This window comes from Macrosteles quadrilineatus, unplaced genomic scaffold (genome assembly GCF_028750875.1).
Source record: "Macrosteles quadrilineatus isolate MER2022 unplaced genomic scaffold, UCM_ALF_1.0 Scaffold_2__2_contigs__length_208266976, whole genome shotgun sequence".
Classification (NCBI taxonomy): domain Eukaryota; kingdom Metazoa; phylum Arthropoda; class Insecta; order Hemiptera; family Cicadellidae; genus Macrosteles; species Macrosteles quadrilineatus.
In genome coordinates, this window is record NW_026542595.1 from 155,970,143 (window position 1) to 155,996,652 (window position 26,510).

The 26,510-nt window shown below is 33.0% G+C and overlaps 2 protein-coding genes across 11 annotated transcripts in view; one reads left to right on the forward strand and one right to left on the reverse strand.

Moving 5' to 3' along the window:
- The first annotated feature begins 956 nt into the window (after nt 1–956).
- Nucleotides 957–25,773, forward strand: LOC128985601 (glyoxylate reductase/hydroxypyruvate reductase-like). Of its 5 annotated transcripts, none has more exons than XR_008490048.1 (10): nt 970–1,008; nt 1,930–1,946; nt 6,698–6,763; nt 7,349–7,491; nt 8,201–8,390; nt 9,260–9,426; nt 10,638–10,802; nt 13,315–13,440; nt 13,965–14,157; nt 25,391–25,773. XR_008490048.1 is itself a non-coding variant. In XM_054405232.1 (9 exons), exons 1-9 carry the CDS (start codon nt 1,006–1,008, stop codon nt 14,087–14,089), a joined length of 1,002 nt encoding a protein of 333 aa, XP_054261207.1. In that variant the 5' UTR covers nt 970–1,005; the 3' UTR covers nt 14,090–14,457. The 5 variants fall into 5 exon arrangements, 3 of the variants coding, with proteins under 3 accessions (XP_054261209.1, XP_054261207.1, XP_054261208.1); XR_008490049.1 differs by lacking the exon at nt 25,391–25,773 and adding an exon at nt 20,533–20,548; XM_054405232.1 differs by lacking the exon at nt 25,391–25,773 and having other exon boundaries at nt 13,965–14,457.
- The window catches only part of LOC128985600 (ATP-binding cassette sub-family G member 4), a 33,691-nt gene continuing 24,748 nt past the window's right edge, over nt 17,568–26,510 (reverse strand). For all 6 annotated transcript variants that reach the window (XM_054405226.1, XM_054405229.1, XM_054405225.1 and 3 more), the window contains 8 exons: nt 24,195–24,340; nt 23,356–23,594; nt 22,724–22,849; nt 22,101–22,222; nt 21,411–21,579; nt 20,531–20,631; nt 19,574–19,729; nt 17,568–19,163 (listed from right to left, as the gene is read on the reverse strand). In XM_054405226.1, coding sequence (XP_054261201.1) covers nt 18,822–19,163; nt 19,574–19,729; nt 20,531–20,631; nt 21,411–21,579; nt 22,101–22,222; nt 22,724–22,849; nt 23,356–23,594; nt 24,195–24,340 — 1,401 coding nt within the window. In that variant the 3' untranslated portion in view covers nt 17,568–18,821. The remainder of the gene's footprint in view (nt 19,164–19,573; nt 19,730–20,530; nt 20,632–21,410; nt 21,580–22,100; nt 22,223–22,723; nt 22,850–23,355; nt 23,595–24,194; nt 24,341–26,510) is intronic.

Here is a 26,510-nt window from a genome sequence, read left to right on the forward strand (position 1 = left end):
GCTACACTTTAGTCTTAGATTAATGTGATACTCTGGTATTTCATGGTTTACCCCCATGGAAGTCAAAACCAACGTCTTTACCAACTTCTGTCTACTAACAATGAGTTTTTTTTATCAATCAATTTTTATGCTGACTCTGTGTTCTGATTGCCCTGAATATATACCTTCGTATGGTAAACAATTGTAAAGGTATTAGCTATACCTACCCCTAAACCAGGATCTGGGTTATGTACCTTAATCCATTAAAATTGCAGTTCCACAAAAAAACTTAGAATTCAGTCATCCATATTTCCATAAAATGGATCAAGTGCTATATTTAGTCACTGTTTACCTAGTGTATTATACTAATCAATTTAGTAAATGTTTACTGTCAACTAACTGTGTGCTCCATAGGAAATGGATTTCATTACAATCAACATTATTTTGTCTGCAGTTGTGGAATATTAATTGTTTCAACAAAGTGCAGTCAAAGTAAACTTCTTGTCCAATTGTAAAATACCAAACCTGTGTTGAAATGTTTCCATATATGCAAATGCTCACCAAAATAGACTTAAGAAAGTTTACAAAAGAGAAGTCTGTGCACAATTTCCTATGTCAATGCTTTCTTACAGAACTCATCAAGTTAGTCAGGTGTTTCTTGAACTTCTCATAAGACAGAAATCACTTGTAGTATTTTACCAATATGCCTTGGCAAATTTGTTTCCCTGGTGGATCGAATTGTCTTTTAAATCTGCCTATGAAATTCTACTATTTAAGTTACTTATACACCTGTAATTTCTTAATACTTTCATTAATTTTTCTTATAGGGGCTAATGTGATCAATATTATCATTGTCATAGTATCAAAATACAAGAGATAACTGAGATTTAGGGTCATAAAATTAATAATCTCCTTTGATGAGGTGAGCTCTAGATTACTGATAACTTATCTCACCTGATGTTACAAATCTTATTTATTTGGTCTGTAAAACACCTCTGTAGCCAACAACCAAGAGAAATCATAGAAATGGTAAGTTATAGCTTTGGGACTAAATACACTAGAGTGAAGTCGAAGTTAACTTATTGTAGCCAGTTAAAAGCCACATAGAGTGTGCTGTGTTCTATAAATAATTTATTTTAACAAGTCAAATTCCAAAGATAGAAATATATACATGTCATTTAGTAGGAAAAATAATAAACATTTGAGTGTGCTATAAAAGTAAGGAGGTTTGTTTTACCTATGATAGTATTATTGAAGAAAATAATTAATTTACAGTAAACAAACATTTGCCCTCCAGGATCAAACTGCCAAATGAAAAATATTAGTCTGCTATATTAAAACTATCATAGATTGGATGATAATATTAAAAGTTGAAACTGTTTGCAGGCTAATAAGTATATCCATTGAAATTACTGTAAGATTCTGAGAAATACAATATATAGTTTTTCTATGAAGATTCTAAAAACATACTGTTACTATACAGAAAGAATAGGTGTATCAGTTTTTAAGTAACTACAAATAGTTGTGTTTTATCATTCCAACATACTTTTTTCACATTACAAATGAAGTTAGGCATATATAAACACTTTTTAAAGCATTCCAGTTAAATAACACATTGTTATTACATTTTCTCACAAAATTTCTTTAATTTAAACAAAAAGTTAATAACTAAGCCATCCCCTGTTGCACCATCATCGGTTTTACTGTTTTTGTTTTGGATTACTGGTTATAACTCGGTCCCCATCGCATGCACAGGCCTCATCTGGAGAATATCTAATGAGACCGTATTTTTGAAAATATAAATTTAAATAGATTTTATTTGGTTAGTAAAAAGAAATATCGCATGTGTTACAGAAGGGAAAATGATAAAAAATAACTATCTAAACACTTTTAGGAATAATCACAATGGTTTTTATTTTACTTTTTAATTGACTATAATTTTGATTTCAGGCTAATACAAAATGTAGGTAAGTAGTAGAGCTGCAATTGAGCATTCATGGTTCTTCTATTTCAAGGAATTGCCTAGGGTGTACGAGTATGTCTGTTAACATATTATTACATTTTGTAGGCTCATAAATCCTTATATATAATACGTGAAGGCGATTTCTACAAAACACTACTCCTCCGTTAATAATGGACGGATTTTTACAAACGACGTGTCAAAATAAAGAATTTTTTGCGTAGACGCCCCCTTTCACCAATTCATGTAGTAAATATCCTCGGGCTTTGCCCCACAGGACATCAAAGTTGGAGTTTCTCCCATAAGATTAACATGAAGGAATCTAAATATATGATTGGAAACTTTGTCCCCACTAATTTGAGAGAACGGGTGGGCGTAGAAACTTGGTAGAGGTGTCCAAAGAAAGGTCTTGGTCTGTAGATGAGTTATCAAAAGAAAAACTAAGCAAAATCCCTTAGGACTCTGCCCCAGAAGCCTTTAAAGATCCCTCCACAGAGTTGTTTACATTTTGGCCATGAGAATAATACTTTTAATGAAACAGCTGTTCATTTTTAAATTGTATTTCAAACAACACATATTTATTGGGAGTTGAATTCTACTAAATAAGTATTTGCAATGTTATTTTCTGATTTTAAAATTGATTTTCTTCTTTATCATGTCATGTTTTGCAATATTTATTTATTTTATTTATTGCTCTTTACAATTTTTACATTGTGTAGCATTTTTACATTGTGTGATTCTATTATTTATAATTACATAGGGGTTATTTTATAAAATTACACTTTATATTAAATTTAACTTTAAACAAATTAATCAATACATTAAGAAATGGAGGAAAACTAAAAAAAACATTATACATTTATCAAGAAAACCTTAAAATATTTAACTCATATAACGTTCCATTACGAAATCAGTGGAAAATCCTTTTATCACAGCAATTCTTAAACTATTTCTTATTGAACTATCTTATATCTATTGTACGGGTTGGTGTGTGCCTTTTTAGCCACTTTTGCCTACATTTTATCATATTATTCTACAAAATATCAAATATTTATGTAGAAAAATCTGCTCTTATTGTGTCTAATAAAATCCAAACTTAGAAACATTGCCTAAAATGGTACCTATCTTAACAAATTATTTGCACCTGCCTATATTACGGACTTTGGCGCACTGAATTAGTAACATTATTGAAAATAACACGACATTTTGGCTGTAAAATATGGTACAAAGAGAAAATACTATTTAAGCAGCTACTGTCATGACAGAAAGGTCATATTCCTTTTAAACTAGATCACATAATCCTTTGACTGGGACGGGTGGCGTCGTCCTGTAATCCAGCTACTAGGAGGTCACGAATTGTGGATATTTATAGGAATGCACTGTGGATGCGATACTCCCTGGTGTGGATTAACGTCCGCACGAGTGAGTACTACGACTACCCGCAGTGCTATCCTGATAATTATACCAATTCATAAATACCAATGCAAACAAATTTGGTTCCAATTCAACTATAAACTGTAGGTCCCTTGGTTGCCATTCGCTGTATGGGCTATTAATTAACAGCTAAGGAATGTCGGCCTTAGTCACTAACAAGACTTCAAGATCGTGCCACTCATCCTACACTCATCTCCATTCATACTTGGCTCACCTACTATGAATGGTCGCCATAAAAAAAACGTATTAAAGGATTAAAGTATTTATCATGTACGTTGATTAACAATATGTAAACGTCAATATATACATAACAGCCATTTTACAGTATTTTTGCTTTTTGGAAATGTTCCATTGCTATGTCATTTGCATTATTTATTGCCAATGAAGCCGCCAAGATCATATGAACTAGGAGGCCCCTAACAGTTCAAGAATAAAAGCCAACTTTACTTCATGTACCTATTCCACTACACCTAACATTCCGTAGAGAGATTATATTGACAACTTTATGTTATTGATAAGGCCGAGACAACTAACTGACATCCCCCATGTCAAGGAATTCCAGCTTCCCCCATGTCAAGGAATTCCAGCTTAAAACCCCATAGTCAATTTCTCAAAACTATGCTAGAGGGTTCATTCATTGGCACAGAAGTACGATATGAACTGACGCGACGTGACGAAGGAAAATCAAACTTACACTGTAACGAATATACCTCCCTTTGAAGTTAGAACGTGTCTTCTCAACAAAAATACGTCAGAAGCAAAATTCAAAATTAAGTTAAAAGAATACCTTTTAGAACGTGCATGTTACTCTGTTGCTGAATTTTTTGAACAGCCCAATTTATATAAATATAAAAAAAAAAATTTTGAATTATATTATTGTTTATATTCAGAAGTAATTTAAGTTGACGTTTGTAATACAATGTATATTGTCTGACTACAATAAATGATTTGATTTGATATATTTTTTCTCAAACACTGATGAAGTCGTGGAAGTGTTTAACTACAAGATCCACCAATACGATTTAAATACAGTATTATTTAAAGGTTCTACCAAAGGAAGAGATACCATATAATATACTAATAATAACTCCAATGACGTATAGGATATTAAATATTTTAATCATTGAATGAACAACCAAATTTGGCAACTAACGCAATATTGTTATTGTTTTTACACTTATTACTCTTTCAACAATGTTAAATGCTCAAAACATGTATATTTCGCCCAATTCATCGCAGTTAGGTGAATTAACGTAAGCCTTGAAAGTAACCGTCGATTTCGACGGGTTTCCCCTAGTTAAAATTAATAGTGTTAAGTAAAAAGAGCTCCCTTTTCGCTTTCCACATCACATACATATGAATTTGAACGGATGGTGTTGTTTTTGGCCTCTGGGGACATAAAAAAAGTAAATCCGTTAGCTCGATAACTCGTGCAAATATTATCCGATTTTGATGAAATTTAATAAAAAGGTGTAAACCTACGTTTATTTGAATGATGTTTGTGAACCAGCGCAGGACCATGGGACTGGGGTTTTATTGGGTAAAAATAGGGTTTTCTTGATTTTGACCCTCAAAACATAAAATTTCTCAATTTTTCTCTAAACCAGTTTGAAGGGCTTAAAAAAATATTTTAGTACATTGTATGAAGAAATCTCAAATATTTTAGATTTAAAATTTTCATGTTATTCTTTTATGGAGAAAGTAAACTGTTTGCATTTAAATCAAACTTGGCAAATCTATTTGTTTTACTCAGCTATACTGTTTTATACTGAAAGAATATTACCCTCTCTGTAGCAGCAAACCTAGCTACAAATGGAATATAGAAATTATACAGGGATATCAAAATAAGATACAGGGGGTATCTTAATTTGTATAACAAAACAATGGAAATGGAGGAAAGAGAACCCAAAACAGCTGGCTGAAGAGTTCAAGGTCAGCAGTCTGCTGTAAGTTGTGTTGTGTTGTGTCAAAATGAGAGAGGAGGAGAAGTCAAACACAAACAAAGTAGTTGTACTGTAGCAGTGTAGCAACAAGCAGTGGTTATTAAGTTTGAGGTTAGGATATTATATTCATAGTTAGTATGGATTTATTTTTCTCATTCATTTCAAAAGCTTAAGAATGAATTTTGAGTAAGTACCCTTTAATTAATAAATCCATAACTTACTATATGATAAAATATAACTATCCAACTTGATGATTGGTTTTGTTTTAGTGAATGTGAACTTAACTTAAACTTATTGAGGCTATGTGGAGTGGTTGCAAGCATACAAGTAACAGATCAAAATAAATTCAACAAAACTACAAAAGCAATGTTTACTTTTTAACATTTGAAGGTGGATATAGCTTTTAGCTATACACATTTTTATTGGACGACATTACCAGTTTGGGAATTTAATCTTATTACTTAGGTCTAGCTCCTATTATGTACACTTTGGTTTTTACTTTTGCAGTATGATTATATAGATACCTATATAATAATAGGTTTACATACCGGTACCTTAGATACCTTACATAGGCTACAATGTTTTGTAATTACAATCAGGTCAATCTGTAAAATTTGCAAAAACTGTTAAAAGTAGCGTCCAAAGACTTAGCCTATTATTGTCAAATAATTTGTTTAGAAAATTCTTAACCCTTTCATAGTTTTTTTGCTACCATTTATCACATAAAGGGCCTGTGGTAGGTCACTACAGCTGTGAATATTGGTTTAATAGCTTTGTCAGCATATCTGCAAATATGCAAACCAACTGTTGTTCTTAATGTAAAAAGGTTTCAACTGGATAGGCTACTACAAAATCCCCGTGCTTAGAACGGTTACACAGCTAGTATTAAATACACAAGCTGTATCCATAGCATTGTAATAGAATTGTTTTTTTTTCACCGCTGCCTATAGCAACGGTTTATTATTATTTTTGCAGATTCCTCAAATTATTTCTTCACATAACCTGTTGTAGCTGTGTTGACTGTTAGTGTACATTACTACTGTGGTAAATCGTGGTAATAGGTTATAGTGTGGTGAAAAATAGCATTCGTACCACGGACCGAAACGGTTTTGATGCTCTCGATCGTTTTAAGTTCTCAACTTTGTCTCGAAATTAAAAACAATCTTGAGCCAGCAAAACCTCATTTTCGGCCCTAGGTACGGTACAAAATATACTATTCTTCCAAGTCAATTAATCAACTCACAAATCATCGTTTCATCAGCGGCATGTTTGTTCATCAAATCATGAGGGCGGCATGTTTGTTTTGTTTATGGGTCTAAGAACAAAACTACCTACGGTACTGATTTTATATTGTAAATTATTAACAAAATATTTGTTTCAGCAAGTACAGGATCCTTATTACTCATCCAGATATCCCTGCCAAAGCTCTCAATATGTTACAAGAGAAGTAAGTTTAAAAGTCAACTCAAATAGAATATGCTGTTGATTAATACCAGCTGGTCTATTGAAAAACATTACCTTCACCTGCCATACTCATCAAAATGTTTCTATTTAACGGGTACAACAGCTATTATGTTATAAACGTTTATTACAACATTTATAACTTTGAAAATATTTTACTTCTAGTGGGGTATAATCTTTTGAACGTAGATATGAAAGCTCTACTCAAATTGATTGATTTTTCCCAAAGTGATTGAACTGTTAACAAAACAGTTCAAGCCATCATACTTTGCTCAGTAAGTTAAAAGTAAAATAACATTTCAACAAACCAAAAATAGTTTGTCATAATTAATTGTTTTCAACAAACCCATTGTATTAAGTTTTTGCAAACCTATTGTTGGGTTTCCATGCCTCGTGCTTGATTGCCACCACTGATAAAAAATATCGGCAATATTAAAAAAAAAATCTTCTTAAAGTTAACAATGCGAATGTTACACAATGGTTTTCATTTTATTTAAAATAGAATTTGCAATTTTAAATCATATAGAGTACATTGTAATAATAAAATGAATAAATGGACATAATATTTCAGGGGATATGAACTGAAAATCAGTCAAATGCCAAAGGAAAGTAGTGCGCCACCCAGAGAAATTTTGCTGAAAGATGTCCAGAACATGGATGCCATTTTATGGTTCGGACACGTTAAAGTAGACAAAGAAATGATTGATGCTGCTGGTGAGTCATGGCTTCTTCAAATAATTTTTAATTTTGAAACAATTTTTCCTGGCAATTTTATTGTGTCATTAATAAGTAAGAAACTAAGAAGTAAGGCTTTCATAGTCCATGCTTAAAATAATTCTACCATTGTTTATTTTGGGTAAAACTTGGAACACTAACAACCTTGTGACAAAAAGCAATCTACACCTTCAGACAACAAATAATGTTAACTACTAGCTTCAGAGCCCAATAACTTTTGTCTTCTTACAATTACTTAATTACATTTACTACATGAATCCCAGTTAGTTACAGACTGCTTGACATTACATCAGATAAGATTGTGCAATGTTATTTCACAAGATAAAAGAATGTTCAAACTGGAGAAGTTCTAAAGCACATAAAAAAGACTTATACATTATATACCAACATAACAATACAATTAAAAGGAATAGTAAAGTAAAAGATATATTTGTATTATATGCAACAGTAACAATGCAGAATACACTACAACACCTCTTTCACTGCTTTTGTAGATTTCCATAAAAAAAAACATTGTTTTGATTGAGAAATTACACTCTTTGGTGTATTACAAAGAAACTGACTTTGAATGTCAACCTTTCTATTATTCCTGGGCCTGTTCTGAGTCAGCTTTGTAGGCCTAAGTCTCACATTTCATATCTGTACCTTTTCAGTAAGAGTTACCACATGCTGCATTACAATGTTATAGGCGAACGCCTGAAGGTAGTAGGCAGTATGGGGGCTGGTTACGACCACATTGACGTAGGTTTGCTGCACCAGAGGAGCATCAGAGTGAGCAACACGCCAGATGTACTCAGTAGCGCGGTGGCAGACATGGCTGTGGGTCTGGCGTTGGCAGTGTCACGTAACATTGTCACTGGCGCAGCCGCCGTCAAACAGTGAGGAGTCCTTATAAGTAAATGGTTGTTTAAGTTGATAAGTTTTGTTAAAAATAAAAAATAAAACCATTTTACTAAATTGTATATCATGCCAAAATGTTTTCTCTCTTGAATTGAGTGAGTGGGATCTTGATTCTCAGTATGTTGAAACGTTGAAACCTCCATTATGAGTAAAATAAAAGTAGAAGCCCAATTTCCATGTTGAAGTACGGTAATGGTTAGTTTCAGAATAAAAATAAAATATATTTTAATTAAGTCACTGATAGAGTGTGCTTATGTCAGTTACCGGAACTTATTCCTGTTGTCGAACTAAGCCCAACTAATAAATTGTGTTGTTGTGAAAGAACAACTTGTTTTGAGAAATTACATATTCTATGTCATATATAAGTCTCAAAGATAAAGTGGAAAGTGTGTGATTTTGACAGTAGCAAACTCCATGAATGGATCATTCAACTGTATTCTGTTTGAGTAACAATTGGCTGGCTCAGCTGGTCTATGTGGAAATGTCTACTTCAGTATCAGAAGGTCACTGGTGTAGCTCAACAAATACTGCTAAACCTGAAATTCAGAAAGAAAAAATATTGGCATGAATACAAATTCACATTACTAAATTCATATTACTAATCACATTAAATAAGTTACAGTTCCGGCACCACGTTTTTTACGAATCGATGACTGCAAATAGGTATAGTTAAATCATTAAACAATCTATTGAGTTCAAAATATTTAGCTTTTGGATCAATCTGAAAGTAATATGGAGTATCTTGATGATCTAAATCATAGACTATACTCTAAATCCCTGTCCATCATGATTAAGTTTAAGTTTGATGAACAGTTAATTGAAACTTATTATGTAATTGTTTCCACAGGGGGAAGTGGATTGGAGTTCATCCCACATGGATGTGTGGTCCAACCTTGGAAAATGCTACTGTAGGAATTGTGGGCCTTGGTGCTATTGGCTCAAAAATCTTACAAAGAGTAAAAGCTTTTGATGTCAAGGAAGTCCTTTACTATAACCGCAGGGAGAAAAACAAGGGTAAGAGGCTTTAGTACAGGGAGCGGCAGAAATATCTGACGGTTTTCAAGCGAGTACCGTCCGGCAGCCAAGTGGAGGAGGGTGGTGGGGAGCGGCTCATTCTCAAGGCCAAGTGAGACAATTTTAGTTGCCATAGAGCAGTGGACCGGTATACATCGCGCGTTTGTCGTTGAGGCGTATTTTAAAAATGGTGATTTTGTTGTTGATAGCAACGTAAGTTTCGTAGGCATTTTAATGTGGCTCGTGGGGAACCTATCCCATCCCGAAACACAATCGGATACCTTTAGATCCACAGGATCAACTGCAAAACGTAGGCCTACAGGCCGTCCAAGGTCAGTGAGGACGCCGGAGAACGTGGAGCGAGTGCGACAAACTGTGCTAACGAGCCCGCATCGCCCGGCGCGTGGACAAGCTGCTGCTCATGGCATGTCTGAGCGCTCTATTCGACAAATTTTGCTGAAGTTGTTGGACGATTGCTATTTTATATGGGTGAAAGTGAAGGTCTGAGTGCAAAATTTGTCGAGTAGAGCGCTCAGACATGCCATGAGCAGCAGCTTGTCCACGCGCTGGGCGATGCGGGCTCGTTAGCACAGTTTGTCGCACTCGCTCCACGTTCTCCGGCGTCCTCACTGACCTTGGACGGCCTGTAGGCCTACGTTTTGCAGTTGATCCTGTGGATCTAAAGGTATCCGATTGTGTTTCGGGATGGGATAGGTTCCCCACGAGCCACATTAAAATGCCTACGAAACTTACGTTGCTATCAACAACAAAATCGCCATTTTTAAAATACGCCTCAACGACAAACGCGCGATGTATACCGGTCCACTGCTCTATGGCGACTAAAATTGTCTCACTTGGCCTTGAGAATGAGCCGCTCCCCACCACCCTCCTCCACTTGGCTGCCGGACGGTACTCGCTTGAAAACCGTCAGATATTTCTGCCGCTCCCTGTATTATCAGAAAATTCCATATTTGGTGTGTCACGTACTTCGGCATGTTTGTGTTCAAAATGCAAAAAAAGTCTTGGTGTATTGTCAAGGGGAAGTTTAACTCACTAATATATTCATTTCATAAAAATAGCAATATATAAACTGGTATAAATTACAATTAACAATTAAATTACAATTGGTAATTAATTTACAATTATTAATGTAAATTTGTTTCATTAGAGCATTTTATACTTTTTTCTAATTTCATTTACTATCCAAACAGACGAAGCGAACGGTGCGTGCTACACTTCATTGGATGAACTTTTGAAGAAGAGTGACTTTATATTCCTCACTGTCCCTTCAAACAAGGACAGTAAAGGTCTTATTGATAAGAATGCGTTTAAGAAGATGAAAAACACAGCCATCCTCATCAATTCTGCAAGAGGAGGTAAACTTTACAGCCCTTTCTATGATTGAAATATTAACACGTTTGATTAATATTAACAAATAATAAAAATATTTGAAATAATAAACTTAAAGTTAATTTTTTTTATGAAACAGGAAATCTTTTCATTAAATTGTTTTATTTTTATTACTTGTTTAATGGTATTTTTTATTGGAATAAAAATTAAGGTAATTTTACCCTTATTAATAACCTTTAACATAAATTATCATTTTTATTATTATTATTATTATTTATTATTACTATTATTTATTATTATTTTATTTATTATTATTAGGCACTGATATCAAATTGCTTTCAAAGTTTAGAGGCCAAAAGTGGTATAGTGTTTAGATCGTCCGACATGTCTAAGGCCTTTGACACAGTTGCTCATCATCTCCTTGTGAATAAGCTTTCTTGCTATAACCTTGATGCTGTTTTGTTTGGTTAGGTTTTTTCAATCTTATCTTAGAGACAGATGGCAAAAAGTCTACCTAAATGGCACTTATTCTAGCCCTATTCGAGTGGAGTGCCCCACGGAGTGCCCCAAGGCTCTATATTGGGCCCTACCCTGTTTATACTGTATATAAATGACTTACCTTGTATTAATAACTATATTAATATAATAATAATGACTTATTTGTAAAAAGCTTTCTTTTTGCTGATGACTTGGCCTTGTGTGTACGGGGTAACTCTTTGAATGACGTTACTGACACATTGGACACAAAATCTGCTGTTATTAATGACTGGTGTAATGCAAACAAGTTGTGTCTTAATGCTGATAAGACTCAGGACCTGACTATTAGTCTTAGCAGTAACGGTAATGATGTAAACACTCTGAAATTTTTGGGTTTTCATTTGCAGTCAAACTTGAAGTGGTTTTCACATGTAGATTTTGTAGGATCTAAAATTGTAAAAGGCATATTTATGATAAGAGCACTTAGGTCCACTGTTTCAGATTATGTCTTTATTTGTATAAATTATGGCCTCATTCATAGCTATTTGTCCTATGGTACCTCATTGTGGGCCAACAGTTTTTATGCTAACAGGTTGCTTTTTACTTTACAAAAGAAGGCGGTGAGGTTAATTTGTAGTGTGAATAGAAGAACACATTGTAAGCCCCTTTTCGTGGGTCTTAACATTCTCACATTTCCATCCTTGTATGTTTTGGCAAGTTTATTGTCTGTAAAAGAAAACATTTCTCACTTTGAAAAGATATCTGATGTTTACAACTATTGTACTAGATCTAAAGATAATCTGTCTACACTAAGGCATAAGTATACAGCCACTCAAAATAGTTTTGAGTACCAAGGTGTTAAAATGTACAATTTCTTGCCTGAATCCATCAAAAACCTGTGTGTTTCAAAATTTAAACAAGTTTTAAAAACTACTCTAACCCAAGCTTGCCTGTATAAACATGAAACTTTGGTTTAGAGTTTTAGTTTTAGTTATTTTAGTTGCCATCTTGATTGTTTTGTTTTTCTTTTTCTTTTGACGATTGTCATGAACTTTGTACTTAGTTTTAACGACAATAAAGCAGTTCATTTCATTTTTATTATTTTTTTAAGGGATTGTGTAAAGGATTTTAAGTATTAAAAATGTTGTGATCCTTTACACTGAATTGATCTGGTGAACCTTGGTTTAGTCGGAAAATGATTCACTTTTAAATAGAAATAACCTGCTAATAATTTTCAAACTTTTTCATATATTTGTGGTAGGTTGTGAATTTGAATTTAAATATTTATCTATCTATATAAAATCCAATGTATGTTTGTTTGTATGTTTGTCCTTTATGGACTCCGAAACCGCTCGACAGATTGTAATGAAACTTTCAGGCATTATTAAGCATTATTCAATGATGGTTTGTGTAAAGTTTGGTGCAGATCCGTCAAAAGGGCTCCGCCCCAGTGGCTCTAGAGTTTCCCATGTTAACCTTATGAGTACTCATATTTAAATGGAATTAAAGAAAATTAACAGCTGGTTTAACTAAGCAATTTGATTCTGTGATGTTCAATAGCATTAAAAGTTAATAAGTTTACCAACAGGGTGCAGCACAATTATATTTTTTAAATTTATGACAACAGCTAATTTCCAACCAAAAGGTGAGTGAGCGTAGCGAACGAACTTCAACCTGAAGGCAAGTGAGCACAGCGAACGAGCTCCAACCTAAAGGTGAGTGAGCGTAGCGAACGAACTTCAACCAGGATCTTGAAAATGAACAAGCATTTGACATAAAAGCATAGGACAGGACGACGTCTGTCGGGACAGCTAGTTATTTATATATACATCACGATGCTTGTTCATCCAAGGCAATTCAAATACAGTAGCAAGAGCAGATTTCATGAGTTCATTTCATTCAGTCAGAATGATTTGACTGTAAAATGAGCTAATGTTTAATGAACTGCCTCACAGCAATGAGAAAGTTTTTATTTTAATGTTAACAGGGAGTCTTAGATTAGTTATCTGCACTATCTAGATGAATTAAAAAAATATATGGTTTTTGTTACTTTCCAAACAGATGTCATAAATCAGGATGATCTGGTGATGGCCCTTGAAAACAAAGAAATTGGTGGAGCAGGATTGGATGTTACCCAACCTGAACCCTTACCAGTTGATCACAAACTGTTGAAATTTGATAACGTTGGTGAGTAGATAGATACCATACAAAATAAGGATGTTACACTGCTTTAGAGTTCTTTGAGTTGTTACTGTACAATGCAGAGTTTGTTTTTGTACAATAAAAAGAAGCTGTCATTGTAGATTTCAGTCTTTTGGTTGTCAATTGTGAAAAGTTTCTCTTGGTTTCTATTGGCTAGAATCCTAAAAAATCAGGAATCCTATAAAATTTATTTGCCACCTAATTTCAGAACAAAGCTGGAGGTTTTAAAATGATGGGATAGGAAGATTGATAAGAAGTGTGATTAACTTTTTTTAGTTTTGTTTGACTTATTGAAACCTGACATTTTGTAAATGTGTTAAATAAGCCTGAGTATACCAAGACTCGTACCAAAGAAAATATGATTTAAAAACTTACATTTATTGTTACTTCAAATTTTCTAACTGCTGATAAACTTTTCTTTAAATTTAGTGGTACTCAGTATAATGTTGTAAAGAAATTCTTACCGTGCACCGGTTTAGACACCTTTAACCATTGGAATCATTTTTCAGTGGTTACACCTCACATATCAAGTGCAACTTTTCAAGCTAGAGAGAAAATGGCAGTATTGGCAGCTGAAAACATAATCTGTGCTCTTGAAAATAAAGTTATGCCAACTCCGATCCAAAGACAATAGTCAAAAAGTTTAGACAACAGTGTACGTCAGCTAATGAGGAAGCTACTTAAAGAAGTGGCACTAATGAAGTAAGTGGCACTAAATAGTAAAAATCATGTAAATATCATGCTGCATGGATGAAAGATATATCATCCTGACAAATTACCTTAAAGTGACTCATACCGAAGTTGTATGATTCGCTGCAACTACTTTAAAAGTAGACCGTTCCAGCTACTAGCAAATATTACCACAAATTGGTGCTCCCCATCACTATTGACTGAAAATAAATATTAAAAGTGTTTTTTTAAAAACTGACAATTTTGTAAAGTTGTATTTATCTAATTATGCAATTTATATTCTATGTTAAGTTATTTGTTCTTAAAAATATATTGATATCACACATTCTGTTTGTTTCTTTATCATTTTTTTAATTTTTAGTTATAAATATATTTTATGTGTAACTTTTAAAATGGAAAATGAAAAATGAAAATTTTGGTATAAATTATCTTCTTGACATGCCACTATTCAAATTGCAGTGAAAACATAAGGACAAATAAGGAATATATTTATTTTATTTAAAAAAGTAAAAAGTTGAAATTTCTTAAGTGTGGAGTAAAAAGACGTTTATAATAATTTCTTTAAGGTTAAAACCTCATGTTAGGTTCATCTATGAAAAGTCCATTATTTAAAAGAGCAGAAATAATTTGCGTTGAAGAACTCCAGCAAATTAAATCATAGCCGTTAAGATTATTTTATTTCTTTTACACTTTTTATTTATTGAATATATCATTTTTTAAATGTAATTTTTATGAATGGTATGCACCAAAATTAAACTATAGCAAAAAATGGTAGGAAATAATTTGACAATTTTAAAATTAAATAACATTTATTCATATAACAAAAGTATAGTCATAAACTATTTATAAAACTTTTAAGAATTACGGTACATAATTTATATGTACATCTCCCAAATTTACATGTAAATAAATATACAATACAATACATTGTATACATGTCTGAAAACCTTTACATTAACATAATGGTAAAGCATCCAAACTTAGTATCGAGTGAAAGGGATGGAAAGTAGTGAGATCAAAATAATTTAATAATTTATATCAAGTAGAACAGACGACTTCACTTATTTTTCCACTAGTCAGTATTCTGAAAAGAAATTGTAAAAAAACATATACATCCTAATATGCTAATGGTTAATCATAAGATTAGTTTGTAATCCCTAGTAGCACAAATATATATTAAATACATATGAATAAATATATTCAAAATCTATTTTATATATCTCAAGTGTGTATTAATGTCAATTTTATATAATATTTAAAATATATTAAATATATAAAAAATATGTTTTTGAACCTATTAAATATAAAAAAAATATGTTCCAATATTATATTTTAGTGAATAATATTTAAATAAAAAATTTATTTAATATCTCTTCCAAACATCCCATGGGGCCTAAACATAAAAACACAAAATAATAAAGATTTAGTATGAAAAACACAATTATCAGTTGAGTAAATTGATTAAATAGTTCATAAAAACAAATTTTGAAAAAATTACTGGATAAAATTTTTTAGCCTGGGTGGGTTTCGAATCTGGGTCCTATCGACTTATGAGCCTCCTACCTTACCTCTGAGCTACTTGTGACTGTTGTAAGCATTAGTTTTCAAATGGTGAAAGAGAGGCCCTCAGTTGCAATGGTTGCAATACTTGAAATATTTTTGATACTACAGTATAATATGATTCTGTTAATCTGTTTTGGCATCAAGTAGTTGAGTTGAATAGTGCTGTAGTGAATAGTGAGTAGTCTCCACGAATACAAATACAGTAAACTACAAAAATTAATTTAAATACTATGACAAATATTATGTAATTTATGGCATATGTCAATCAAATGATTATTTTTAGAACGTCATATACAACCGTAATTAGTTTGTTAAAAGGTCGCCAGTCACTAGCACCCTTTTCTAGCCAATCATTCGAGATTTCTATGACCACATTCATTGTCACATATTGCAATTAAAAAAATAAAACCCATCAACACTTTTTTTCGTTTGACCCAAATGTAGCTGTCGAACATGTATACTGCCTCTTAACTATATGCAATTTTTTTCTTTAAGTGTATGATAGAGTGACACCATTCAGAGTACGTATTATTATTAACTTAATTTTAACGCTTTCACAATAGCAATTATCATACAAAAAATGCATGTATAAATTGATTGACACTATAAAAAACAAAAAGATGCAAATTATTTATTTGCTAATTATAAAAGATTATAGGCTATATTTTCTACAAATATAATATTATTTTATTAATAAAAATATCTGACGTGTTTCAAAATATATTTATAAATAATTTAAATATATAATATAGTTTCAAAAATATTTTATATACAGGGTGATCAACTCAAGGAGGCCACCATTGGGATATCGGAAACGGTAAGAATTAGAGAAAACCTAAAATGGGGGACATTCCTTTATTTTTTGTGGCAGTTAAAAATATGATTTTATTTTTTCGAAATTCAGCCGCCATTTTCCAAAATGGCGGCCAACTTTGAAATTTCTTATGGAACACCCTATATTTTATCATGCTTTCGGGTAGAACAGGCAATTTAAAAACTTTTTTATTTTTGACATTTTTTCGATAAACCCACTCGTTTAGGAGTTACAGCCTATGGAAAAATTACTTCCGGTGTACATTTTACATCCTGTAGCTCCTAAACAAGTAGGTTTATAGCGAAAATTCGAAAAGTAAATAAGTCAAATAAGTCTTAAAATTGCATCCACATTCCAAAAAGACCATAAAATTCGTTAAAACTATTAATTCTATTATTTTAAAAATGGCGGCCATTTTCTAAAATGGCGGCAAACTTGAAAAGTGGAAAACTGTGTATTTTATGGTCTTTATGGAATGTGGATGCAATATTAAGACTTCTTTGACCTATTTACTCATCGCATTTTCGCTATAAACCTACTTGTTTAGGAGCTACAGGATGTAAAATGTACACCGGAAGTAATTTTTCCATAGGCTGTAACTCCTAAACGAGTAGGTTTATCGAAAAAATGTCAAGAATAAAAAAGTTTTTAAATTGCCTGTTCTATCCGAAAGCATGATAAAATATAGGGTGTTCCATAAGAAATTTCAAAGTTGGCCGCCATTTTGGAAAATGTTAAGTTTTCTCTAATTCTTACCGTTTCCGATATCCCAATGGTGGCCTCCTTGAGTTGATCACCCTGTATATATTTAAAATATTCTCAACACATAATTTTTTAAATATTTAATAGGAAAAATATACATATAAAATATGTATATTATAGATTCTATACTTGTTTTATCAAAATATATTTTGAATCTATTTTATATATTCAAAACTTATATTTAATTTATATTTTGCATTGCTTTTTGGTAATATTTTAAATATATATTTGAATATATCAAATTATTATTAAAGATATATTATATATATATTTTATTCGAGGTTCTATCAAATACAACTTTAAATATATAAAATATTTATAAAACACATATTTGTGCTACTAGGATAACCTTTTTATGAGCCAAAAAATAATTTTTACTATAAAAATTTTGTATCCAGTAGTATAAGAGCATGATTTTATTTACCGTAGCTATTCAACGAATGTTACAGTAGTTTCAGTGCGGTAACTTAATCAACTAAACTATATATAAATATACACATTTGACAATATGTTTACACAATATAAGGAACCTTAACACAACTAACTTACAAGATATATTGGAATGTTTTATTTCATGTTTCAGTAGAATTCCTCATGTTCTTGGGGCTAAAACCTTGACATAACTAAAAGTGTATGTACCAGAAGTTAATGCAAAAATGAAATACGTTTCAAAACCACACGAATAGTGACAAAAATCAATAAACTGTTGTTATATTTGCATTACTATAACACAAACGTTAAAACCGCAACTAAACTGAAAGATGAACATGGATGTTTAACAGGGCTTGCAACTTGATAAATTATTATGTTTTTTAGTTACCAAAACCTAGATTTTATACTTTCTCCAATCCTGAAGTAATATGGATATAGTTATTAACAATTTTAAAATCTCTTGTTTTTCAATACCTTTGGCTAAAAGGTTGTTTCCACAGTATTTTTAAAACCATCGATGTTTTAATGGTTTTAGACTAAATGGTTATTATTTTGTATGTACCATCTTGGCCAAACTAAAAACTAAAGTCCAGACCTAAAAGATTGGACATAGAGGAAGTCTACTGCACATTCCGTATTCAGTTGAATGACACCTTGGTGATTGAGCAATAAAACAGTTTCAAAAGTAGGTAAATGTATCCCAATTCTTAACTATCTTCAGATAGTGTCATGAAGAGCTCAATTACCTATTCAACAATCCAAAGAATCCATCTCCCAATAATGGCATTGTAGGACCTTAGGACCATTTTGTAAGATATTGCCAATGCTAACGTTTCTTAGAAAGAGTAAGAATGTAAATATCATGGAGTATTTACTGGTTAAAGTCTTTTTTTGTCTTAGTAAAAAACACAGGATTGTCTTTATTTATTCGACGTCTACCCTAAATTCAATTACAGCTTAAAATACACTTGTGTGTCACTGCCTGAAAAAAGTTTTAAGTGATTAAGTACTCTAAACCTAATTCTTACCCAACGCTAGCGTTGGCAACACTAGTGAACTAATAGGCCTTATGGAAATTTTGTGTTATAAATAAATATACAAATTCTCATCTCATGGATCGGATTTTCCACCTGAGCAAAACATAGGCAGCGACTTTCACTAGGAACAACATCATAGACAAAGCTAGGATGTCATTCCAGAACTGATCATCTGTGAACCCTACGTCCAGTAAGAACTTCTTGATGTATCTATAGTGGCAGTAGAAGTCAGGGCAGGGCAGCATGTCTCGGCCGTCGTAGATGGCTGCGATGTAACCCTCCAGACTGTAGCGGAGGTAGCTCAAATCAGAACCCCACTTCAGGTAGAAGGGGATGTCTTGTATCCTGAGGCCAAAGCCGGAAAACATCATCATCGGCACCACCAGAACTGGCCCGACAAATGTCCCGTTCTGAAAAAGTGATTAAGTGCAGTGCTCTAGTGAACTTTTTGCCAAGTACACGTTATATGATAATAATTTTTTACCAATCTACGCCAATCCATTTAGTTGGCCAAACTTTATTACTTAGAGGTAGTGTCTTGGTCTAAATAGTAACCAGTTGTCATCACTATAACTGCTATCCCTATCCAGTCTCCATCCATGGCATAGTAAATACAGAATCACCTAGACACAGCTTCGGTGTAACAGTGTACAGGCGACGTCCACCAAAGAGGTGGTAAGATGTCTGGTGACGCCGTTGTACACAGGCATTTAGATCTTCACACAGACCAGTATCCTATTCAGTAGTCTATGGTGACAGGCTATTGAGGTTATAATATTGAAATTAGTATAACTATGCTGATTGAAAAACAAAGTCTTACCACTACGCTGAAGATGGCTCCCACCATGAAGCCAATACTTTGTGCTATGAAGACTACCAGCAAACTGATGAAGGTAAACATCGTAAACCTCGTTGGGTCGAGAGGCTGGCCGCTCATTACGTAGATAATTGCAGAAAATATCACACATGAGATCACCTGCCAAAATATATCCTGGTTACATTCATGTTTATAACAACAGAAAATTTGTTTCGTAGATAGGCCTAACTAGTTTAGTATTACTGTAAAATGAGATGTACGGTAACGATAAACTGTTTGGGGAACAACCTGTTGTTTGCTTTCATCACAGAAATACCTGCTGATCACAAGTGTGGAGAACTCATATTTTGTACTCGTCTCATTCCAGCTCATAGCTTAACCTTACCATAACTGTTCATCATATTTATGGGTTTCTTCACTCAAAAATACATATTTAATCATATTGATTAACTTTTGCAATTTAGTTTACTTAGGCCATGGTAAAAGGTTTCTGGATCCCACCAAGAACTAATTAATTTGGTTTAAATCAATGTTCATATTTAACATAGTAAGGAATCATTCATTTGCAAAGGAAATTTAAATGTGTTCCCTTGGTGTTGCTAATAATATTCCTTTTCAATGAATTGTAGAGGTTGAACTGTCACGCCTGTGATATCCTAGCTATGTCATTTGCCTCACAAAACAAATTTGCTGCTAGTAAAAGCATTCATTATTATTTTTTATCCAGCAAAAGCATTCCTTATTTTTTAAATTTCCAGTATGCCATTTTCTTTAACTTTTTAATAGCTGACAATATGTTGGGACCTCTAGGCATTTTTTACTGGTAAATTTAAGTAACCATTTTTACAACATTTGTATTGACATTTGTATTGCATTTGTATTCTCTACTGAATTACATGAAAATTAGTATTGACTAATTTTCATGTAATTCAGTAGAGAATCAAAAATACATATACTTACAGGAACAGGAAAGTCAATTATATTGACAGATATGAAGAATGATTTGAGTGAATACCATCTGTTGAAGTGTTCTTTTGTCAGAATTGACATCTCCATTGGAACTAGAACAGAAACATACAAATATTTAAACTAACTATAAATAAATGTTCTGTTCTACCTTCAAACGCCGCTGTTTTCATCACCATCAAGTTTTGTGTCGTTTCCTGTGTTTAAATGTCTTGTGTGTAATGGTGTAATGTACTGTTTAGTGTTAAATTTTGATGTTTTGATTTGTTGCGAGATTTGAAGATGTTGCAACAAAGCATGTCAAACTGTAAATTATTGAAATATATCGTAATTTGGACTACTGACGGAGCCTAAAAACTTAAAAAAGTCATATATACTTAGTCCAGTGGCTATCAGAAATATTATTAAATTTTGAAATGTTAAAACTGAAGTGTTTTAACACTCATGTGTATCTTCACTAATTTGAGAATATCAATATTAATAGTCTGCTCTGATGATAAAAAGGGATAAAAGATAAAACGATAGACAAGCAACAACTTAAGTTCAATGCAATCATGAGGAAAATTAAGTGTACATAGAAAATGCTTCTACATCCCATATTTGGAAACATTACTTTACTTTTATCCAAGTATTTTATTTTTATACTCAGGTATGTGTCACAACTTTCATTTTCTTTTGTTTTTTGCCACAACTGCATGGTTTGCTGTGAAGATTAATTAACCAATTTCAGCATGGTTTGTAATGGTGAATCATTTCATTATTTATATGCATTGGTTTGTTTATTTTAGCATAGTTTTTGACGTTACCTATTGTATTTATTACTTAATGGTACAATAAATCTCTCCAGTAATAAAGTAATGTGTGAGCAACTCACACGTGAGGATGGCCAGCATCATGGTGCTCATGACGTGATGCATGAGTATTGAGAAGAGCAGGTTGTAGTTGTCTAGTACTTGAGAGCCTTTGTCCCCAACCTGCAGCCATAACATACCAAGCATGATTCCTGTCAGGATGTTTACGATGATCCGCATGTGAGTCAGCGTCTGCAAATCAAGTTGTACTTGTTAAAATTTGTATTTTGACGTTCTAGCTCACATTACTTCAGGCTAAGCATTGACGGGGTTGAGGCATTATCGCTTACATAGAATTATTGGGCTTGGCAGGATTTGAACCCGGGACCTTAAAGATCGAAGTCCTGCACTCCATCGCTAGACCAGCTCACCTACCCTATACTCATTAGAATAAAGTGTATACAATTGACACATGTCAAAATCTCTCTTAGGCTAGGTAAAAGAAGCCTGGATAAACTAATTGGAAAATAATCAAATTATTCATTGTGATTGGCTTCAGAGCTGTTTCGTATATTTATGTACATACAAAAGCAAAGTTCCTGTTACAGCTCTGACTTTTCCATCTAGTGGATGACCCATTAGCCTGATTCTCACACTGAATAGTAACTATAACAATTCATTCTATCCAGATATAGTGTTTGTCTGGGTTACAGGTTACAGTTAACAACAATTAACAATTTACACCTTTCTATTTCATAAAACATATATTTTACCTTATCTCTCTTGATCTTGATGAGGCCTCTTTTGACAAGAACGCACACTTGATTAGTTATTGAGGTTTCTTGAAGTCCTCCCACACATTTCTTCAGAGGTAGCTGAATACCCTTCTTTTCAGCTGCAACATCAAAAGATAAATACCACCAATTTATTGATTTACTGTTTCAGAGTTTGTGTACTTCAAGCAAATTAACTCATGTAGGGTTTATTATAAACAGGCATTTCATGGGCATTGTATTGTCAAAGTACCAGTAAGCGGTTTTTATAAAAAAAAAGTAAGAATAAAGGTTTCATTAGGTAGATAGATTATACGTTCTTTCGCTTTAATAGGAAACACTAACGATTGCAACTCTTGTGAAACGTCTGTGTAAAATGATTCTAAAATTAATATTTATAATAACTCCTTGGTAAAACATCCCTGGTTTTAGAGTTAGGTTTATTAAAGTTAAATTATTTTGCCAAACCAATTGTGAATCTTGTTAAATATTCATTGTAAAATGCTGCTTGATCGCAGTTCATTCTGCAAAAGTTATCTTACTTTTTTACAGGTTTCTTTTATAAAAATATAGTAGCTTAGGTGGTTAGTACATATTACAGAAACAGAATTCAAATTACTTACTGTATGGCACATCTGTTGCTATTTCTTCTGCATTTTCAAACCACTCTAATGATTTCCCGTTTTGTGTTGCTTTGACAAGTTTTTCTATTTTGTCTTCACCGTGTTCTGCGCATGCCAATTCGATAACTGAAAGAAAAAAAAATTTTTGTTTTAAAAACAGTAACATAAAAAATAATGAGGAGTATACTTACAGTGTTAACTTCATTGTATTGAATGTTAACCTTACAGTGTTAAAAGTCGAGAGTAGTTTTTCTTTTTGCATTACGCCCTACTTGCCATCCTAATACATTCAAAAGTAAACTGGTATTCATGGGTACCCACAGTGGGGAAAGTGGAGTCATGGCTTCAACTGAGAAAATCAAATTTAAAATCCACTATGCTCAGTAAGGTTTTAGGCGGATTGTAACGACAAAGAAGTAAGGTATATTTTAAACATCTTTAAAAAGAGATAATTCCAACTTTTAGACAGCTATCAATTGTGTTTTGGAGCATATTTTCCATTAACTTGTCTATGGAGGTGGGCCTTTTTATCTGGCCCAGGAACAACACATTGGTTTGCCCTTGCCTGAAAAAAATCCACCTATGGTACTATTGCACCTACTTGTACTACATAATATTATTTTACTACCTACCATAGTCAGCAGGGTTGTGGTATTTTGGACAAGGTAGTCCTTCTGACAGCAGATACGGGACCATGTTTCTTGTAGCTCCTTGGTACAAACATCGACCCTCTGCTAGCACGTAGACAAAGTCAAACTTCTGGAACAACGCTGCACTGGGCTGGTGGATGGTGCAGATGATGGTCCTGCCTTGAACTGCCAGCAGCTTGAGTAGTGAGACACATTGAGAGCACGATGAACTGTCCAGGCCACTAAAAATATCAAATAGATGGTTGGATTAAGTTCCGTAAGCATCAAACACCCAGAAATTTAGCCAATTTTCCCTTAAAATATAAAATAATATTTAACATTCGCTTACAAAGTAAAAATAACATGAAACATGACATTGAACTACTTGTAAGGTGTAGTAGAAGTCATTATATGTCCACCAACGATCGTATGTGGTTCTCTCATAATTATTGTCCACTTTTCTAGCGTAACGTTTAGGTTACGACATAAGGAATCGGAGATTATTGTTAAACTTTGATTCCTTACAAGTAGTTCAATGTTCAACTATTAACAGCACACAAATCTGTTGGGGACTCAATTAAACTATGTTTATTTCCATTCCTCATCTGGCTACAGCTCAAACCATGCCTCAGACCAAGAATTAAACGTCTTCTAACTCTCATAGTAAAAAGTAGTTGGTCTATGTAAATAGTATGACTATGGATAGAACCGTAAGTAGTCAGCTGATTCCCTTGATCAAGGAGGAAGAGGCTAATGTAAATTGCTGATTCCTGTTGTATTTACCAACTTTTTTTTCAAACAATCTGAACGATCTAAAGCCAATAACAAAGTGTGTTACTCACGTGGTGGGTTCGTCCAGGAACATGACTACAGGGTTGTTGATGAGCTCCAAGGCTATAGACAGTCGCTTCTTCTGTCCCCCTGACAGTCTTTTAGCTTGTGTGTTCGCTGCATCTGTCAGGCCCAAGGTGCCCAGGATATCTGCAATCTATCTTTTTGTTAAAAAGTGAAATAATATACTTTTCCGCTTTAAAACCTATGTTATTACTAAACATCAATTTGTGTTTTTATATGTTCTATCTAAGGTTCATTTCATGAAGATAGATTGGGTCAATTAGTACATGGAGTTGCGACGTGTCAAAACGGAATTCTAAAACAAAACTAAATAAAATCACCAAAACTTTGGAAAAGTTTTTGGTTTGAGATTTGATTGGCAAGTTAATTTCAAGATTCAAAACTTTAAAAATGAGTTTAACTTTTAATATCATTGATATTTTTTATGTCTATGTCAGGATTTTAATTTATCTTAGTTGGTTGTTTATTTTAGGTTTAAAGTTTATTAGACACACATGTGAGGGTCAGGAGTTCAATGTATTTCAATTTTGATTGGATAAAAACATTGACTATACACAGAATCAGACTCCCTCAGTCTTACCATTAAGTGTATAATTTGAGCTACAAACCACACTTCAGTGACACACTTTGTGCAAGCAAGGATCACTGATGTCACTGAAAAACGAAGTGAGGTTATGTCTATACATGTAGAGCCTAGGTGAAAGCACAATCACTGTTATGGCTGAGTTTTGCGCAAAGCGTTGTGCCGTGTATGCTCCTGCTGGCCGCTCTCGTAATGTTGGCTTATGGGTAAATTTGAATTCACCGTTTATGGTTAACCTACATTTTGGATAACCGGCATTCAGTTAATCGGTGCTCTACTGTATTTAATTTATAACATAAATTGTATTGCCATTTCTAAAGTGATTATGTTTCCTTCAAAGTAACAAACTATAAACTACTTTATTCAGTTGCCAAATTTACAATCCGCATTGTCTTTCCTGGTTAGCCAATTAACATTTTAAAAGTGTTTGAATTGAACTAAAAAGCAATTTTCTTCCAACATTAGTGCTAGTTGAATAAAGCATATTTCTCTTAAGCAGCATAAATCTCCCAGAAGCTGTTGATGCAACGATTACTATTATCGTTGACTGTAAAACCTTAAGGATTTACAGCTATTATTCATTCAGATTTGTCTTTACAGATGCAGCCTATTCAGCCGGCGGCCGCGGCCGTGCCATTTCAGATGTCATCGGAGATAGGTAAAAACATCACCACTAATAAGAGAGCCTGAGGGTAGGAGAGCCGAGCTGATGATCCAAAATGTCAGTGAGTTAAGATGCTTCACTGTCTGTTACTATCAGTCATTCTCTGTCAAGATGCCCACGGCAAAGGACTGCTTTGCGTGCCAAATAACTGTAAATTTTTTTTCACCCTGGAAGAGTATTGGAATGAGTGGATTTTTATATTATGCTGCCAGTATGGATCGAAACTTATTTCTGTGTATAGTAAATGATAATAAACATATGATTATTACCTGTATTTTTGTAACCTTCAAGGCAAGTAAAACGTTTTTCATTTAGGTTTTGTGATTCGGTATTCAATTTTAAAGTTTTTTTTTTTGATTCAGTGTTAAGGTTTGAAAGTTCTGGTTTCGATCAATACTTATATAGAGTGAAAGGAAGGGATGAGGGAAAGCTCCCAAAACCACCAAGAGTCACAATATAATAGACTGTAAATTATTAATCCAGTGGAAAGTCTTAATAATTGTTGAGATGACTGCTCAAAGTGACAAAAGTGACGGTATATAACTCGATGAATTTAGATCAGATTTTAACTAAATTTATCATTACAGTAATGTGTAGGGATAGTGGATACACTTGAATGAGTTTGCGAACTTGCAAGATCAGGTCATAAGAACAGGGTGAAAACTTTTTTTCAAATTTGTACCTATCTTTAAAACATAAAATGCTCAAGTTTTATTGAAATCATCATAAGAGAAAAAAAGTAAATTATTTGTATTTTGAAGCGTTGTAGAGTTATAAGTTATGGGGAAAATTAAAAAAAAACTGCATTAAAAATTTGAATGTTTAGTTTATTTTTAGGGTTTATTCTTATAATGAAAAGTAAACTGTTGTAGTTTGCTTGTTTATGGGTATATTAAGCAAGCTTGTTTATTTTATCCTATATTAAAATTTTACCAAAAGAACACCTTTCCTTCCTTGTAGCAGCTAGTAGCAAACTGAGGAACTCATGAAATCTAATGTTATTAACACTGAAGGGACAAATAATTTATTGTAAACAACAATGTATCTCATGTTCCC

Bases quoted from the DNA above. Each gene is read 5' to 3' on its own strand.
- LOC128985601 (XM_054405232.1), top strand. The intron at 9,427-10,637 runs GTAAGAGGCTTT...CTATCCAAACAG, and splicing joins CCGCAGGGAGAAAAACAAGG to ACGAAGCGAACGGTGCGTGC. The intron at 13,441-13,964 runs GTGAGTAGATAG...ATCATTTTTCAG, and splicing joins GTTGAAATTTGATAACGTTG to TGGTTACACCTCACATATCA.